Source organism: Oncorhynchus mykiss, chromosome 16 (genome assembly GCF_057628025.1).
Source record: "Oncorhynchus mykiss isolate SJ-2025 chromosome 16, ASM5762802v1, whole genome shotgun sequence".
NCBI classification, from domain to species: domain Eukaryota; kingdom Metazoa; phylum Chordata; class Actinopteri; order Salmoniformes; family Salmonidae; genus Oncorhynchus; species Oncorhynchus mykiss.
This window is the reverse complement of record NC_143037.1, coordinates 70,356,178-70,374,309: the sequence shown is the minus strand read 5'-3', so window position 1 is coordinate 70,374,309 and position 18,132 is coordinate 70,356,178. Positions and strand designations below refer to the sequence as shown.

General features: G+C 42.6%; 1 protein-coding gene across 4 annotated transcripts; it reads left to right on the top strand.

Moving 5' to 3' along the window:
* Positions 1–374: 374 nt before the first annotated feature.
* LOC118939572 (uncharacterized) lies at positions 375–18,131 on the top strand. Of its 4 annotated transcripts, XM_090203826.1 has the most exons (9): positions 375–749; positions 3,226–3,302; positions 3,394–3,834; positions 4,479–4,565; positions 6,884–7,007; positions 7,161–7,393; positions 7,566–7,695; positions 15,325–15,552; positions 15,738–15,855. In XM_090203826.1, the coding sequence occupies exons 1-4, from the start codon at positions 635–637 to the stop codon at positions 4,494–4,496; spliced, it is 651 nt and encodes a 216-aa protein (XP_090059952.1). In that variant the 5' UTR covers positions 375–634; the 3' UTR covers positions 4,497–4,565; positions 6,884–7,007; positions 7,161–7,393; positions 7,566–7,695; positions 15,325–15,552; positions 15,738–15,855. The 4 variants fall into 4 exon arrangements, 3 of the variants coding, with proteins under 3 accessions (XP_090059952.1, XP_090059953.1, XP_090059951.1); XM_090203827.1 differs by having other exon boundaries at positions 6,888–7,007; positions 15,325–18,131; XM_090203825.1 differs by having other exon boundaries at positions 15,325–18,131.
* Position 18,132: the final 1 nt, after the last annotated feature.

Below are 18,132 nucleotides of genomic sequence, written 5' to 3'. Positions count from 1 at the left end.
TGTACACTTCTTGTTCTTGAGCTAGGAGGCAGTTGAGTAGTGCAAACGCATTAGTTATCTGCTTCGTAACAGTGACCTTGCTCTGCCAGACAACATACGTTGTCCATAGAGGCCCGAGAAGCACGTTGCTCGAAGGATTTGCAACGCGGTGTGAAACTGCGGAGCGCAAAGTAAACGTCTATCTAGCTTCTTTGTAAAGAACATATACAGTGTATTTAAATGTAGCTGTATAATTTACATGTAAAACTAAAATGTTAAAAGTTTTTGGTGGCAGTAATTGTTATGGGTGTAAGATGGCACAGTGATGCCATCTGTTGGTAAATGTTCATTACTGCAACTCATGTGTTTTACCGGGGTGCTTGAGATACCCGGATGTGTTGTCATGTACTGAACAAGACTGGTTACTCGCATCAATGCCTCTGTCTCGTCATTTAACATTCAAACAGTAATGATGTGACGCTTCTGTGGATATGAAACTTGCCTGCAAGCGTTCGGGATATTCGCTAGCTACAGCAAAATAATTTGTTTAGGGAAAAGTTTGGAAACTCAAGTGAAGTATAGTGTATAGTGTTCTCAGACTGTGGTTAGGGGGGCCCCGGGAAAGGAAACTACTGATTGACAGTGGCTGTATCCTATGAAACGTCTGTATCGACATTCCGTCATAAATTGTAAACAATCATTCATTCAATATCGGCGGCGGAAGTTGCTACGAGTAGAACGCGGAAGCGAACTGGATTCAGATAATTACTGTACATTAATTAATCGCATGTTATGTTTTTGACAGCACCGGTTTTAATATGTCTATAGGTTTAATGTAAGGTCACTGTTAGTGCGCTGTTTAATTTAAATAAATCAGAAACTGTGTTAGCGCTTCTGAGAATGTAAACAAGATCGAGTCACTTTTGTCAGACTTCTATCACTGTCACTAGCTAGGTTTCCATCCAATTACCTACAGATGTTCATGTGAATATACATATGGATTCGCTGTGGATAAAAAAAAAATCTGTGCTTGTTGACGTAGTGCACACAATGTACCTTTTCGCTTCCATTTTCAGGTGCCGAATAAAATAAAACAAAATGCAATGTGTTTCCATTGCATTTTAAACCTGACCGATAGTTTTGTCACAAACTGTTGCGTTAAATAGCAAATGTGTCTGCCCTGGTCTTGGTACGTGCGCTCTAGCCAACAGGTCGCATATACTGTTGTGGCCAAAAGTTTTGAGAATGACACAAATATTAATTTTCACAAAGTTTGCTGCTTCAGTGTCTTTCGATATTTTTGTCAGATATTACTATGGAATACTGAAGTATAATTACAAGCATTTCATAAGTGTCAAAGGCTTTTATTGACAATTACATGAAGTTGATGCAAAGAGTCAATATTTGCAGTGTTGACCCTTCTTTTTCACGACCTCTGCAACCCGCCCTGGCATGCTGTCAATTAACTTCTGGGCCACATCCTGACTGATGGCAGCCCATTCTTGCATAATCAATGCTTGGAGTTTGTCAGAATTTGTGGGTTGTTTGTTTGTCCACCCACCTCTTGAGGATTGACCACAAGTTCTCAATGGGATTAAGATCTGGGGAGTTTCCTGGCCATGGAACCAAAATATCAATGTTTTGTTCCCCGAGCCACTTAGTTATCACTTTTGCCTTATGGCAAGGTGCTCCAACATGCTGGAAAAGGCATTGTTCATCACCAAACTGTTCCTAGATGGTTGGGAGAAGTTGCTCTCGGAGGATGTGTTGGTACCATTCTTTATTCATGTCTGTGTTCTTAGGCCAAATTGTGAGTGAGCCCACTCCATTGGCTGAGAAGCAACCCCACACATGAATGGTCTCAGGATACTTTACTGTTGGCATGACACAGGACTGATGGTAGCGCTCACCTTGTCTTCTCCGGGACAAGCTTTTTTCAGGATGCCCCAAACAATCTGAAAGGGGACTCATGAGAGAAAATGACTTTCCCCAGTCCTCAGCAGTCCAATCTCTGTACCTTTTGCAGAATATCAATCTGTCCCTGATGTTTTTCCTAGAGAGAAGTGGCTTCTTTGCTGCCTTTCTTGACACCAGGCCATCCTACAAAAGTCTTCGCCTCACTGTGCGTGCAGATGCACGCACACCTGCCTGCTGCCAAGCAAGCTCTGTACTGGTGGTGCCCCGATCCCGCAGCTGAATCAACTTTAGGAGACAGTCCTGGCGCTTGCTGGACTTTCTTGGGCGCACTGAAGCCTTCTTCACAACAATTGAACCGCTCTCCTTGAAGTTCTTGATGATCCGATAAATGGTTGATTTAGGTACAATCTTACTGGCAGCAATATCCATTCCTGTGAAGCCATTTTTGTGCAAAGCAATGATGACGGCACGTGTTTCCTTGCAGGTAACCATGATTGACAGAGGAAGAACAATGATTCCAAGCACCACCCTACTTTTGAAGCTTCCAGTCTGTTATTCGAACTCAATCAGCATGACAAAGTGATCTCCAGCCTTGTCCTCGTCAACACCCACACCTGTGTTAAGGAGAGAATCACTGACATGTCAGCTGGTCCTTTTGTGGCAGGGCTGAAATGCAGTGGAAATGTTTTTGGGGGATTCAGTTAATTTGCATGGCAAAGAGGGACTTTGCAATTAATTGCAATTCATCTGATCACTCTTCATATCATTCTGGAGTATGTGCAAATTGACATCGTACAAACTGAGGCAGCAAACTTTGTGAAAATTAATATTTTTGCAGTTTTCAAGCAAATTTCCAGGGATTCTACATTTTCTTCCATCTAGCTGAGAGAATATTATTTTCCGTTTTGAAGATAGTTTCCTGCAATTCAACACATTTTGACACTGATCTTGAGAGAACATTTTGCCATAGTTAATGCTGTGTTCTTTTGCTCTAACTTCAAAAATCAATACTGTTAAATTCATTGTTTTTGGAATGTTCAATTCCTCTAACTGTTTAGCTTTTATCTTGATGATTGTAAAGTTCTCAAAGATTGAAAAAAAATATATAGGTCCATTATTTTGTATACATACTTTATATTTGGGTTTAGTAATTTAAGTTCACGCTGAAAGCATTTTTTCCATCCAGAAAATTAATAACAAATTAAATGTAAAAAAATAAACCATTCTTTACATTTCGGCCCGTCCGGCCCACCCAAGGGTTTCTATGGCAGAAAAATCCCTGTACATTGGGTCAATATTCTGACCGTGTCTGTTTTTCTCTCTCTTCAGCTTCCTATACTGTGAAGTTTTTCGATGGAGTAGTAAAGACCATTAATCCAACCAAAGTAAAGCCATATAAGCTAGAGGTGAGAGCTCCATATGACTGTTGGTTCACACTAGTGTAGAAGATGGTTGCTCGTGTTATCTTAATGTTTTAAATGTTGTCTTGTGTGATAGAATGTGAAGGCCCAGGAGAGAGACATAACTCAAGGTGAGCAGAGCAATGGGAAAGGTGAAGCCAAGGTGAACGGGAAAGCAGAGAGTTACAAATCCAAAAAAGGATCTTCAGACCTGGAGGAAGAAGAGAGTAGGAAAGATGAAGAGGAGAAAACGCGCAATGGCAACATTGAGAACAGTGGACAGAATGGGAACCTGAACGGCGAGGAGGGGGAGACGGGAGCAGGAGAACTAGGCCAGGAAGGTGTTGGGGAACAGACTGAAGAGCCACAAGTCAAGAAAGATGGGCTGGCTGTCCAAGCTGAAAGGAAAGATAGACAGGCTGTCCAAGCTGAAAGGGAAGATTGGAAGGTTGTCCAAGCTGAAAGGGAAGATGGGAAGGTTGTCCAAGCTGAAAGGGAAGATGGGAAGGTTGTCCAAACTGAAAGGGAAGATGTGAATGTAGGTGGGGAGTGTGTGATGAGCAGTAACCAAAGGCCTTTGGTAACCAAAGGCCATCCCTTTCTTTCTTTCTTTCCCCGCTGAACTGGTACCGACCTTCTGAAGGTGTGTAGGTTAGTGTAAGGCCTCGATCACACAAACCGCGTCATTGCATTTTGGTACACCAGCAGTACATTCATTTCCAATGAAACGCTACGTTTGCCTTGCAGCGTTGCAGAGGCAGTTGCAATGCGTTCTGGGTGGTGCATACGTTGGATTTATCGAATATATGCATCAAACTGTATGCCTAGACAGCTTGACAGAAATGGTAGCAGAAGGTGAACTTTTGTTGCACACACAGATGATGCTGTGTACCGTTTTGCACAGTGACGCTAATCGGTGTGATCAAGGCGTAAGGCTTTGACAGTGGAACAATGAAAAACCGCTGTAGAATCATCAGGTTGAAATAGAACGTTTCCCATGGTTGTGCTCGTGTCCAAACTGGAGAAGAAAGATGGAAGCTTGGCTTATAGCTTTGCTTGGTAATTTGAATTGTGGCTTAATAAAGCCTGTTAGGACAGATTCTGTAGCTTGATAGATAAGTGGAAGAAGTCAAGGGGAGAATGTCTGAGTCACACTGAACTTTCACTTGTTATCGTTTACAGAAAGTTAACACGAACTGAGAAAGAGGATGGGTGTGTCTCTTGGACAGAGGCCACCTCCAAAGACGGAAAGGTCAGACACAAGCAAAGGTCTGTATCTTAATAGATTATTTTATTAGTCACATGCACAGGGTCGCAGACATGGGCGCAACTTTGGTTTTAGAAGTGGGAGGGACATAACTTGTTTTATTTTTTTATCCAATCGGATAAACACTCCAAACAGCCTACCTGACCGCCCGGAGGCATCCACATGGTCCTAAAACACTCCGTTGCCTCGTTTTGTATCACATTCCAATGATAAAACTGGGGGGAACACTAATGCAATGTCAAGAATGTGCACGGCCCCCCCCCCCTTTCCCAGTGAAAGTTGCGCCCCTGGTCACAGATGTATTTGCAGGGTTCAGTGAAATTCTTAAGCTTTGAACTCCAACAGTGCAGGTCAAAGAGAAGTGAATGAAACAATAATTAAAATTATAATATATACATATTTACAACTGCAACGATGATAAATGTCCATGGGGGGGATTATTATACATTTATATTTAACCTTTATTTAACTAGGCAAGTCCCTTAAGAACAAATTCTTATTTACAATGATGGCCTACCATAAGGCAAAAGGCCTCCTGTGGGGACGGGGGTTGGGATTAAAAATATAGTACCAAACACACATCACGACAAGAAAGACAACACAACACTACATAAAGAGAGAGCTAAGACAACAACATAGCATGGTAGCAACACCATATTACAACATGGTAGCAACACATGGTACAAACATTATTGGGCACAGACAACAGCACAAAGGGTAAGAAGGTAGAGACAACAATACATCACGCAAAGCAGCAACAACTGTCAGTAAGAGTGTCCATGATTCAGTCTATGAATGAAGAGATTGAGATAAAACTGTCCAGTTTGAGTGTTTGTTGCAGCTCGTTCCAGTCACTAGCTGCAGCGAACTGAAAAGAGGAGCGACCCAGGTGCTTTGGGGACCTTTAACAGAATGTGACTGGCAGAACGGGTGTTGTATGTGGGGGCTGCAGTAGATATCTCAGATAGGGGGGAGTGAGGCCTAAGAGAGTTTTAGAAATAAGTATCAACCAGTGGGTCTTGCGACGGGTATACAGAGATGACCAGTTTACTGTATCATCTGCATATAAATGGATGTGAGAGCTTCCTACTGCCTGAGCTATGTTGTTGATATAAATTGGGGAAGAGTGTGGGGCCTAGAATTTCTGGGGGGACCAGACTTTTTGACTGTTTAATGACATTGAAAGCTCTGTTTGTTCTTTGTTTATAACTCCTTCCTCGCTGCCTTCCCCTTCCTCTCTGCCTTCCCCTTCCTCTCTGCCTTCCCCTTCCTCTCTGCCTTCCCCTTCTTCTCTGCCTTCTCCTTCCTCTCTGCCTTCCCACTTCTTCTCTGCCTTCCCGCTTCATCTCTGCCTTCCCCCTTCCTCTCTGCCTTCCCCCTTCCTCTCTGCCTTCCCCTTCCTCTCTGCCTTCCCCTTCCTCGCTGCCTTCCCCTTCCTCGCTGCCTTCCCCTTCCTCGCTGCCTTTCCCTTCCTCGCTGCCTTCCCCTTCCTCGCTGCCTTCCTCTCTGCCTTCCTCTCTGCCTTCCCCTTCTTCTCTGCCTTCCCCTTCCTCTCTGCCTTCCCCTTCCTCGCTGCCTTCCCCTTCCTCGCTGCCTTCCCCTTCCTCTCTGCCTTTCCCTTCCTCTCTGCCTTCCCCCTTCCTCTCTGCCTTCCCCTTCCTCTCTGCCTTTCCCTTCCTCTCTGCCTTCCCCCTTCCTCTCTGCCTTCCCCTTCCTCTCTGCCTTCCCCTTCTTCTCTGCCTTCCCCCTTCCTCTCTGCCTTCCCCTTCTTCTCTGCCTTCCCCCTTCCTCTCTGCCTTCCCCTTCCTCTCTGCCTTCCCCTTCCTCTCTGCCTTCCCCTTCCTCGCTGCCTTCCCCTTCCTCTCTGCCTTCCCCCTTCCTCTCTGCCTTCCCCCTTCCTCTCTGCCTTCCCCTTCCTCTCTGCCTTCCCCTTCCTCTCTGCCTTTCCCTTCCTCTCTGCCTTCCCCCTTCCTCTCTGCCTTCCCCTTCCTCTCTGCCTTCCCCTTCTTCTCTGCCTTCCCCCTTCCTCTCTGCCTTCCCCTTCTTCTCTGCCTTCCCCCTTCCTCTCTGCCTTCCCCTTCCTCTCTGCCTTCCCCTTCCTCTCTGCCTTCCCCTTCCTCGCTGCCTTCCCCTTCCTCTCTGCCTTCCCCCTTCCTCTCTGCCTTCCCCCTTCCTCTCTGCCTTCCCTTCCTCTCTGCCTTCCCCTTCCTCTCTGCCTTCCCCTTCCTCGCTGCCTTCCCTTCCTCTCTGCCTTCCCCTTCCTCTCTGCCTTCCCCTTCCTCTCTGCCTTCCCCTTCCTCGCTGCCTTCCCCTTCTCCAGACAGAAGCAACTCATCCCAGTCTCAGATGCAAGTTAGATCAGATTCCGTCCCAAGCGTTAACCCCAGACCAGACAAACACCCAGGCAACCACAGAGGCCAGCATCGAAGCCCAATCAGAGATAGGTAAATGAGATGCTCATAATATTTAGAGCCAATAAGAGTTTTTAGGAGCCTTCATAAGTTGTCCTATCACCACACACACACACACACACACACACACACACACACACGCACAGTTCCATTAATTACATGTTGTTCCTTTTATCTCTATCTTAGTGTATAGAGTCATCAAAAACCAGCCACTTCCAATCCTCTCCATTGAACTGGACCACATCCCCTTCAAGTGCAAAGCTCCTGGCTGCCTGAAGTCCTTCCGGAAGACCTCTCTCCTGCACTACCACACGCCTCCGAACACGCCTCTGAGTGCAGCGTGCAGACCCGGGCATCAGAGAAGCAGGTTGGCTTTCAGGAGACGCCTAGGAGGAGAAGCACCATGTCAGGCTCTATACGTGAGTAGTGTCACTCCAACCCAGGGATCACCTGAGCTAAACCCAACCTCTCTGTCACATTATTATCTGGACCAGTTGTTGTATACAGCCGGTGCTGTTATATCCATGCATGGACAATAAATCAATCAAATCTGAATGAAATCTTCTATTGCAATGCTCTGCTGTATTATAGACTCACCCCTGGGTGACAGACAGGCAGTTAACCGTCATCGTCGGAGATCACTGAGTGAGAGAAGGAAGTAGAACCAGCAAACCAACAGCGAACCCCAATGCTGAAAGAGAATATGGCGTCAGTGAAACAGGTGAGGGACATTTTGCACACATTTCACCATCGTTCTGGACTGAGAATATCAACTTGGGTCTTGAACTCTTTTATACACTGAGTGTACAAAACATTAAGAACACCTGCTCTTTCCATGACATAGACTGACCAGGTGAATCCAGGTGACAGCTATGATCCCTTATTGAGGTCACCTGTTAAATCCACTTCAATCAGTGTAGGTGAAGGGGAGGAGACGTGTTAAAGAAGGATTTTTAAGCCTTGAGACAGTTGAGACATGGATTGTGTATGTGCGCCATTCAGAGGGTGAACGGGCAAGACAAAAGATTGAAGTGCCTTTTGAACAGGGCATGTTTGTAGGTGCAACTGTTTTCTGTCAAGAACTAGTGTTGTCACGATAACCAAAATGTTACAAATGATACGATAACAGGCCAAGTAGCACGATACCAAGTAGGATCGCGATACCACGGGATGGAAAAATCAGTGACCTAGCTTCCTGTTTGCCCCGTCCACCGGACACATGTTCACGTTGTCTAAACGTTCTCCAAAAAAACATGTCACTGAAATTCACACTTCTACTCAATACAACACATTGAATTGAACATCACACTGTTCAGTGTATAATATAAAACTGCATAGAATGGCTGATTTTGCTCATATTTGTAAAGGCCCAGCTGTGATTTGATTGGAGGAATGGCAGGAAGTATACATATATATGCATATTATGCATGCATAATGATCTGTATGTCATTGTGTCAGTCAGGGGACAACGCTACATAATGACCTGTATGTCATTGTGTCAGTCAGGGGACAACGCTACATAATGATCTGTATGTCATTGTGTCAGTCAGGGGGACAACGCTACATAATGATCTGTATGTCATTGTGTCAGTCAGGGGGAACACACAACCATTTTCTCTCACTCTCTCACACACAAACTTTTAAAATGTTAGGCACCAAACAGAATGTAAGAAAGAAATGGATGTTTGATATAGTTTAGTTACATCCTACCTATATGAATCCTACCCTTTTGAAACACATCTCATGAGTAGCAGATCCTTTTCCTTTCTTCCTGGGCCAATCCGATGTGCTTAGACCTACTGTCAACGTACCAGGTTGTTAGCTAGCTTGGTAACATGACTGAACAACATTTTGTTATCAAACCAATAATTAGCCACTCATTTAAAACGGCCCGTAACATGGTTTGTGAAATGATATAACATTTGTGTGAATCCCCCCCCCCCCCCCCCCCCCCAAAAAAAAATACCTCTGGTAACATGGATCATATTATATAACTGTTTAGACTAGAGACAAGACCTCTGGTAACATGGATCATATTATATAACTGTTTAGGCTAGAGACAAGACCTCTGGTAACATGGATCATATTATATAACTGTTTAGGCTAGAGACAAGACCTCTGGTAACATGGATCATATTATATAACTGTTTAGACTAGAGACAAGACCTCTGGTAACATGGATCATATTATATAACTGTTTAGGCTAGAGACAAGACCTCTGGTAACATGGATCATATTATATAACTGTTTAGGCTAGAGACAAGACCTCTGGTAACATGGATCATATTATATAACTGTTTAGACTAGAGACAAGACCTCTGGTAACATGGATCATATTATATAACTGTTTAGAGTAGAGACAAGACCTCTGGTAACATGGATCATATTATATAACTGTTTAGGCTAGAGACAAGACCTCTGGTAACATGGATCATATTATATAACTGTTTAGGCTAGAGACAAGACCTCTGGTAACATGGATCATATTATATAACTGTTTAGACTAGAGACAAGACCTCTGGTAACATGGATCATATTATATAACTGTTTAGACTAGAGACAAGACCTCTGGTAACATGGATCATATTATATAACTGTTTAGGCTAGAGACAAGACCTCTGGTAACATGGATCATATTATATAACTGTTTAGACTAGAGACAAGACCTCTGGTAACATGGATCATATTATATAACTGTTTAGGCTAGAGACAAGACCTCTGGTAACATGGATCATATTATATAACTGTTTAGACTAGAGACAAGACCTCTGGTAACATGGATCATATTATATAACTGTTTAGACTAGAGACAAGACCTCTGGTAACATGGATCATATTATATAACTGTTTAGGCTAGAGACAAGACCTCTGGTAACATGGATCATATTATATAACTGTTTAGACTAGAGACAAGACCTCTGGTAACATGGATCATATTATATAACTGTTTAGACTAGAGACAAGACCTCTGGTAACATGGATCATATTATATAACTGTTTAGACTAGAGACAAGACCTCTGGTAACATGGATCATATTATATAACTGTTTAGACTAGAGACAAGACCTCTGGTAACATGGATCATATTATATAACTGTTTAGGCTAGAGACAAGACCTCTGGTAACATGGATCATATTATAATATTATTTAACTGTTTAGGCTAGAGACAAGACCTCTGGTAACATGGATCATATTATATAACTGTTCAGGCTAGAGACAAGACCTCTGGTAACATGGATCATATTATAATATTATATAACTGTTTAGGCTAGAGACAAGACCTCTGGTAACATGGATCATATTATATAACTGTTTAGACTAGAGACAAGACCTCTGGTAACATGGATCATATTATATAACTGTTTAGGCTAGAGACAAGACCTCTGGTAACATGGATCATATTATATAACTGTTTAGACTAGAGACAAGACCTCTGGTAACATGGATCATATTATATAACTGTTCAGGCTAGAGACAAGACCTCTGGTAACATGGATCATATTATATAACTGTTTAGACTAGAGACAAGACCTCTGGTAACATGGATCATATTATATAACTGTTTAGGCTAGAGACAAGACCTCTGGTAACATGGATCATATTATATAACTGTTTAGACTAGAGACAAGACCTCTGGTAACATGGATCATATTATATAACTGTTTAGACTAGAGACAAGACCTCTGGTAACATGGATCATATTATATAACTGTTTAGACTAGAGACAAGACCTCTGGTAACATGGATCATATTATATAACTGTTTAGGCTAGAGACAAGACCTCTGGTAACATGGATCATATTATATAACTGTTTAGACTAGAGACAAGACCTCTGGTAACATGGATCATATTATATAACTGTTTAGGCTAGAGACAAGACCTCTGGTAACATGGATCATATTATATAACTGTTTAGACTAGAGACAAGACCTCTGGTAACATGGATCATATTATATAACTGTTTAGGCTAGAGACAAGACCTCTGGTAACATGGATCATATTATATAACTGTTTAGACTAGAGACAAGACCTCTGGTAACATGGATCATATTATATAACTGTTTAGACTAGAGACAAGACCTCTGGTAACATGGATCATATTATATAACTGTTTAGGCTAGAGACAAGACCTCTGGTAACATGGATCATATTATATAACTGTTCAGGCTAGAGACAAGACCTCTGGTAACATGGATCATATTATATAACTGTTTAGACTAGAGACAAGACCTCTGGTAACATGGATCATATTATATAACTGTTCAGGCTAGAGACAAGACCTCTGGTAACATGGATCATATTATATAACTGTTCAGGCTAGAGACAAGACCTCTGGTAACATGGATCATATTATATAACTGTTTAGGCTAGAGACAAGACCTCTGGTAACATGGATCATATTATATAACTGTTTAGACTAGAGACAAGACCTCTGGTAACATGGATCATATTATATAACTGTTTAGACTAGAGACAAGACCTCTGGTAACATGGATCATATTATATAACTGTTCAGACTAGAGACAAGACCTCTGGTAACATGGATCATATTATATAACTGTTTAGGCTAGAGACAAGACCTCTGGTAACATGGATCATATTATATAACTGTTTAGACTAGAGACAAGACCTCTGGTAACATGGATCATATTATATAACTGTTTAGGCTAGAGACAAGACCTCTGGTAACATGGATCATATTATATAACTGTTTAGACTAGAGACAAGACCTCTGGTAACATGGATCATATTATATAACTGTTCAGGCTAGAGACAAGACGTTTTCTTTGCTGTAAAGCTGCATGTTGAGAAGCAGTGCTCCACGTTCCCTCTCTGACACTCCGAGGCTGCATGTTGAGAAGCAGTGCTCCACGTTCCCTCTCTGACACTCCGAGGCTGCATGTTGAGAAGCAGTGCTCCACGTTCCCTCTTTGACACTCCGAGGCTGCATGACAGTGAACTTGCAAAGTCTACTCAGACTGGTCTGTGCTCTTGGCTATAACAGGCGATAAAATTATACAATGTATCAAAATTGCTCGCTTTGCGCACTGCTCCATTGTAACAAATGTACAAATCTAACAACAGAAGGCCCATCAGGGTCTGAGTCTGCATCCCCGCTGACGGAGAAGCAGCTGAGTGAGGGCTGGTAGGGAATGCTGAGAGAAGCAGGTGAGTGAGGGCTGGTAGGGAAGGCTGAGAGAAGCAGGTGAGTGAGAGCTGGTAGGGAATACTGAGAGAAGCAGGTGAGTGAGGGCTGGTAGGGAATACTGAGAGAAGCAGGTGAGTGAGGGCTGGTAGGGAAGGCTGAGAGAAGCAGGTGAGTGAGGGCTGGTAAGGGATGCAGCTGGCTGATTACAGCTGCCACGTGTGATATGCACATGAAAGTGAAGTGGATATCATTGGACCTGTGCATACCAGTGGCTAGTGACTGATGCTTAAATTCAACTTAATTTAAAAACAAAACAGACTTTATATAAGTTGCTCTGGATAAGAGCGTCTGCTAAATGACTAACATTTATGGAACAGTGTGTGTGGTATAGGTCTCACCATCCAGATCCTTCTCCATGAGCTCCATCCTGTGTGTGACTTGGTTTTACATGGCCTCAATGTGATCCAACAGGTTGATCTGCCACTGCTAATGCAGCACACAGTCTTTGTCTGGGTCTGGTTTTATGTCTGTGCTGGGCTCCGCCTCTTCAGTCTCTACCTCCCTCCTCACATACTGCTTCTTATACAGGTCCACACCCTGGAAACAGAACAGGACTTCTTATACAGGTCCACAACCTGGAAACAGAACAGGACTTCTTATACAGGTCCACACCCTGGAAACAGAACAGGACTTCTTATACAGGTCCACAACCTGGAAACAGAACAGGACTTCTTATACAGGTCCACACCCTGGAAACAGAACAGAACAGGACTTCTTATACAGGTCCACACCCTGGAAACAGAACAGAACATGACTTCTTATACAGGTCCACATCCTGGAAACAGAACAGAAGATGACTTCTTATACAGGTCCACACCCTGGAAACAGAACAGAAGATGACTTCTTATACAGGTCCACACCCTGGAAACAGAACAGAAGATGACTTCTTATACAGGTCCACACCCTGGAAACAGAACAGAAGATGACTTCTTATACAGGTCCACACCCTGGAAACAGAACAGGACTTCTTATACAGGTCCACACACTGGAAACAGAACAGAACAGAACTTCTAATACAGGTCCACACCCTGGAAACAGAACAGAAGATGACTTCTTATACAGGTCCACACCCTGGAAACAGAAGATTACTTCTTATACAGGTCCACACCCTGGAAACAGAACAGAACAGAACTTCTTATACAGGTCCACACCCTGGAAACAGAACAGAACATGACTTCTTATACAGGTCCACACCCTGGAAACAGAACAGAACATGACTTCTTATACAGGTCCACACCCTGGAAACAGAACAGAACAGAACTTCTTATACAGGTCCACACCCTGGAAACAGAACAGAGCATGACTTCTTATACAGGTCCACACCCTGGAAACAGAACAGAAGATGACTTCTTATACAGGTCCACACCCTGGAAACAGAACAGAAGATGACTTCTTATACAGGTCCACACCCTGGAAACAGAACAGAAGATGACTTCTTATACAGGTCCACACCCTGGAAACAGAACAGAGCATGACTTCTTATACAGGTCCACACCCTGGAAACAGAACAGAACATGACTTCTTATACAGGTCCACACCCTGGAAACAGAACAGAACATGACTTCTTATACAGGTCCACACCCTGGAAACAGAACAGAAGATGGCATCCAAGTCAAAGGGAAACAGATTTGTCATGAATCCAGCTATCGTACTTTAGTTTTCAGATATCGTCTCTTCATCACAACTTAAACCAATTCTAATGAATATATTGGATATGATGAATGTTGTAACTACTGACACACAATCATCTTCGAGAAGGAGTACGGACCTGTATAGTACTGTCTGGTTGTAGGGTAGTGGGGTGAATCTTGGTCCGGTCCTGCAGCAGGGAGCTAGGGTAGAGCTTGGCTCTGTCTGGGTGCAATGGGCCACCGTAGCGCTGCGCCAGCTCCAGCAGTTCCTCAGTGCTCCTCAGGCTGTCCTGCAGCTCAGAGCCTCCCGGTGTCTCCACCACCAGCCTCTGCTCCACCGCTGGGTAGTACGCCCACGGCTTCTGGTAGAAGTGCTCACTGCTGATATAGGAAGCGTTCGAGTCCTAGAACGAGGTTGGGCTCTTCTGAACCCTGTTGGGCTGCACAGAGTGTGTTGAAATTGACGTTGCACTCAGTGTGTCGCCCACCTACCACTGTCATCAGACCCAACACTCTTAACCACTAGAATACCTGCTGCCCTTACCACTGTCATCAGACCCAACACTCTTAACCACTAGACTACCTGCTGCCCTTACCACTGTCATCAGACCCAACACTCTTAACCACTAGACTACCTGCTGCCCTTACCACTGTCATCAGACCCAACACTCTTAACCACTAGAATACCTGCTGCCCTTACCACTGTCATCAGACCCAACACTCTTAACCACTAGACTACCTGCTGCCCTTACCACTGTCATCAGACCCAACACTCTTAACCACTAGACTACCTGCTGCCCTTACCACTGTCATCAGACCCAACACTCTTAACCACTAGACTACCTGCTGCCCTTACCACTGTCATCAGACCCAACACTCTTAACCACTAGAATACCTGCTGCCCTTACCACTGTCATCAGACCCAACACTCTTAACCACTAGACTACCTGCTGCCCTTACCACTGTCATCAGACCCAACACTCTTAACCACTAGACTACCTGCTGCCCTTACCACTGTCATCAGACCCAACACTCTTAACCACTAGAATACCTGCTGCCCTTACCACTGTCATCAGACCCAACACTCTTAACCACTAGACTACCTGCTGCCCTTACCACTGTCATCAGACCCAACACTCTTAACCACTAGACTACCTGCTGCCCTTACCACTGTCATCAGACCCAACACTCTTAACCACTAGACTACCTGCTGTCCTTACCACTGTCATCATACCCAACACTCTTAACCACTAGACTACCTGCCACCTATACCAATGTCTGTTCCATACCACTGTCATCAGACCCTGTGTGGCACAGAGATGATTCATTTTAGAGATACATTTAAATTATCCAGTTGAAGGAAGATACATTTTTACATGGATGTAAGTATGATGGAACTATTATTTATTCTTACCATGTCTTCCTCACTCGTTCTCTCCCCTTTCTCTCCCCCTCCTGCTCTTCCTGCTCCTCCTCCTGCTGATCCTCCTTCTCCTATCCCTCTGCAGTGTTGGAGAATAGGCTGGACTACACAGGGGAACTGGATCCTCCTGACCCGTTGACCCGATTGCCTCAGCTCAAACATCTCATCAGACAGATGGTCAGAGACCTGGGCACCGTGCATCAGATGTCCCTCTGCTCCTCCAACACATGAGTGCGCCACTGAGTTCATCACTTCACCACAGAGACCTGGCTGGAGCAGGGCGTAGCAAGCAAGACTACAGTACAAATGATGGGTAGGGGAGTAACACAAACTGTCATTAATCAGTTATTATACCAGCAAAACTATTGTAATCAGATTACAAATTCTTTTGAAAAACTACATTACTTCTTGGATTACTTTTAATATTTGAAAAAAAATACATTATGACACCTTTTCAGTTTTCTTAATGACAGTCAATTCAGCATTTTTTTTAAAAAGGCGCAAGTTTAAGTTTGTTCCAACTGAGCAAGTCTGACCGGATGTCAGAGACCAACCACTATGATGACACACCAAATGATGACCACCAATCAGAGACCACTATGATGACACACCAAATGCTGTCATCATTCTTCTGTCCAAAAGTAACTGAAAGTAATCAGATTGATAACGAATTGTGATAATCCAAAAGTTACGTAACTGATTACAATTGTGGACAGGTAACTGTAACGGATTACATTGTTGAAGGTAACATATAGTCCACCACCCTGCGTGTGGGTTACATGGACAGAGACGTGACACCTGGTACTACTGACAATTCAGGAATCAACCATATGAAATGTCTGGCAACCTGCATTCCTGCCATGGTGATGAAGGATGGATAGGACAGGCTACTTTTCTGAAATGCAAGAAAAATAAGAACAGAACATAACCATGTTTAACACTTTTTTAGTTTCGTTTTTATTAATTTGACCATTTAAAAAACAAAAACAAGCACACATAAAACTTAAAAGCCATACATGAAACTTAGGTTTTCGATTGTAAGTCAACCCCTCCTAATAATATAGTTCTTGCAATTAATTGTAAAACATGGTGAATACTTTGTTTTTGCTAACATAAATAATCTATCTCCAACAGGGCTTTATGATTGGATGGTTTTGCTGAAAGGTTCAAATGTAGACCACTGTAGGCTTTTTCTTCTACAGTTCTATTCAATGTTTATATAACATTACACATGTTTGTTCAATGTAAGCACATATGTATCTAATCCTATGTTTCAAATGCATATTTTTTATTAGTGTTTCAATTAAATGTATTTGGAAAAAATTGCTTAATACTGATGTTTTAAGATCATAAAAAATAAAGGTCACACTTTATTTGGATAGTCTACAGATGCTCTACAGATAGTTTGGCCATCTGTTGATTAGCAACTGCTTGCTAAGGTTAGGTTTAGAATAAGGTTAGGGTTGGAGCTTGGGGTAGCGTTGGTAGATGGTTAGTTGAAATGTTACTGATAGTCTGTAGAGTGTCTACAGATGGACAATCCAAAAAGTTATACAAAAAAAACAGAAGTAATTTTTAAAAGGAGGGGAAATATTTTCATATTTGCAAATATTGTCCTGTCTTTTGAATGTCCAGAATGTTCTTGAGAATAGATGGTATCTTTCTATTGTCCTTTTGAATGTCCAGAATGTTCTTGAGAATAGATGGTATCTTTCTATTGTCCTTTTGAATGTCCAGAATGTTCTTGAGAATAGATGGTATCATTCTATTGTCCTTTTGAATGTCCAGAATGTTCTTGAGAATAGATGGTATCTTTCTATTGTCCTTTTTAATAACAAATGTTTAGTTCCCCATAGATATTGACGTAGTATAGTGTACAAAGTCATTTAGAGGACATTGCCAATATTAATACTTTTGCAAACAAACTGTATATTTTGTCAATTGTAGTACTCTGTTAAGATATTTCTCTTTGATTTAAATATTTAGTTGTGATGTTCATTTTTTCTTATTATTTCATGTTTTTCCATGCGGGCACTGTGCTTTTATCCTTTTATATATTGTGATTCAGAATTTAATTTATATTTTTTTGTAATCAGTAAGTAATGATATGTATAGCACGTACAGCACATAGTCCATAGAGTATAGCAATGTGTCACAGTATATTTAGTACTGATATACTCAGTACATTGCCTGTGTATCCTTCCCTGGTGGGTAGAACTAGAGGATGTGTGTGTGCCGTATGTGTTGACTGAAGAGCAGTGGGGGGAAAGCAGATGGAGCCAGCCCAGCATATGGCCCCACAGTGTGTAGTCAGAAGGCTCTGGATGGAGTCCCTTATGGCAGTGCCACCTCTGCGTTTCCTTGTACCATATCAGGAATATTACTTTGGTTTCTTTCTATTGTGCATTTTCTTAATCTTTGCATGTGAAATAAGTATTTGTATTTATCCTTTATTTTAAATAGGCAAGTCAGTTAAGAACAAATTCTTATTTACAATTACGGCCTACCCTGGCCAAACCCTGACGCTGGGCCAATTGTGCGCCGCCCTATGGGACTCCCAATCACAGCTGGTTGTGATACAGCCTGGAATCAAACCAGTCACTGCGCCACTCTGGAGCCCCAAATTGACATCCGACTTTGACCTGACCCATTTCAGAATGATTTGTTTTTCCTTACTGTTTGTTTCAATGGTTAATAATATTTTATATTTCAGCTGAATGTTGCCAGCGTCAGACTTATCAATGTATGTTTTTTTAATGTAATAGATTTTGTCATGAGAGGACTGAGATTTAGCTTTACCCAGGACCCAACACTGGAATTGTGCTATTTTTGTTTAATAAATAATTATTTAAAATTTCCATGCAAGAAAATAAACCTTTTTATTTTTCTAAAT

Bases quoted from the DNA above. Each gene is read 5' to 3' on its own strand.
- LOC118939572 (XM_090203827.1), top strand. From the start codon at position 635: ATGAAACGTCTGTATCGACATTCCGTCATAAATTGTAAACAATCATTC. The intron at 750-3,225 runs GTACATTAATTA...CTCTCTCTTCAG, and splicing joins ACTGGATTCAGATAATTACT to CTTCCTATACTGTGAAGTTT. The intron at 3,303-3,393 runs GTGAGAGCTCCA...CTTGTGTGATAG, and splicing joins TAAAGCCATATAAGCTAGAG to AATGTGAAGGCCCAGGAGAG.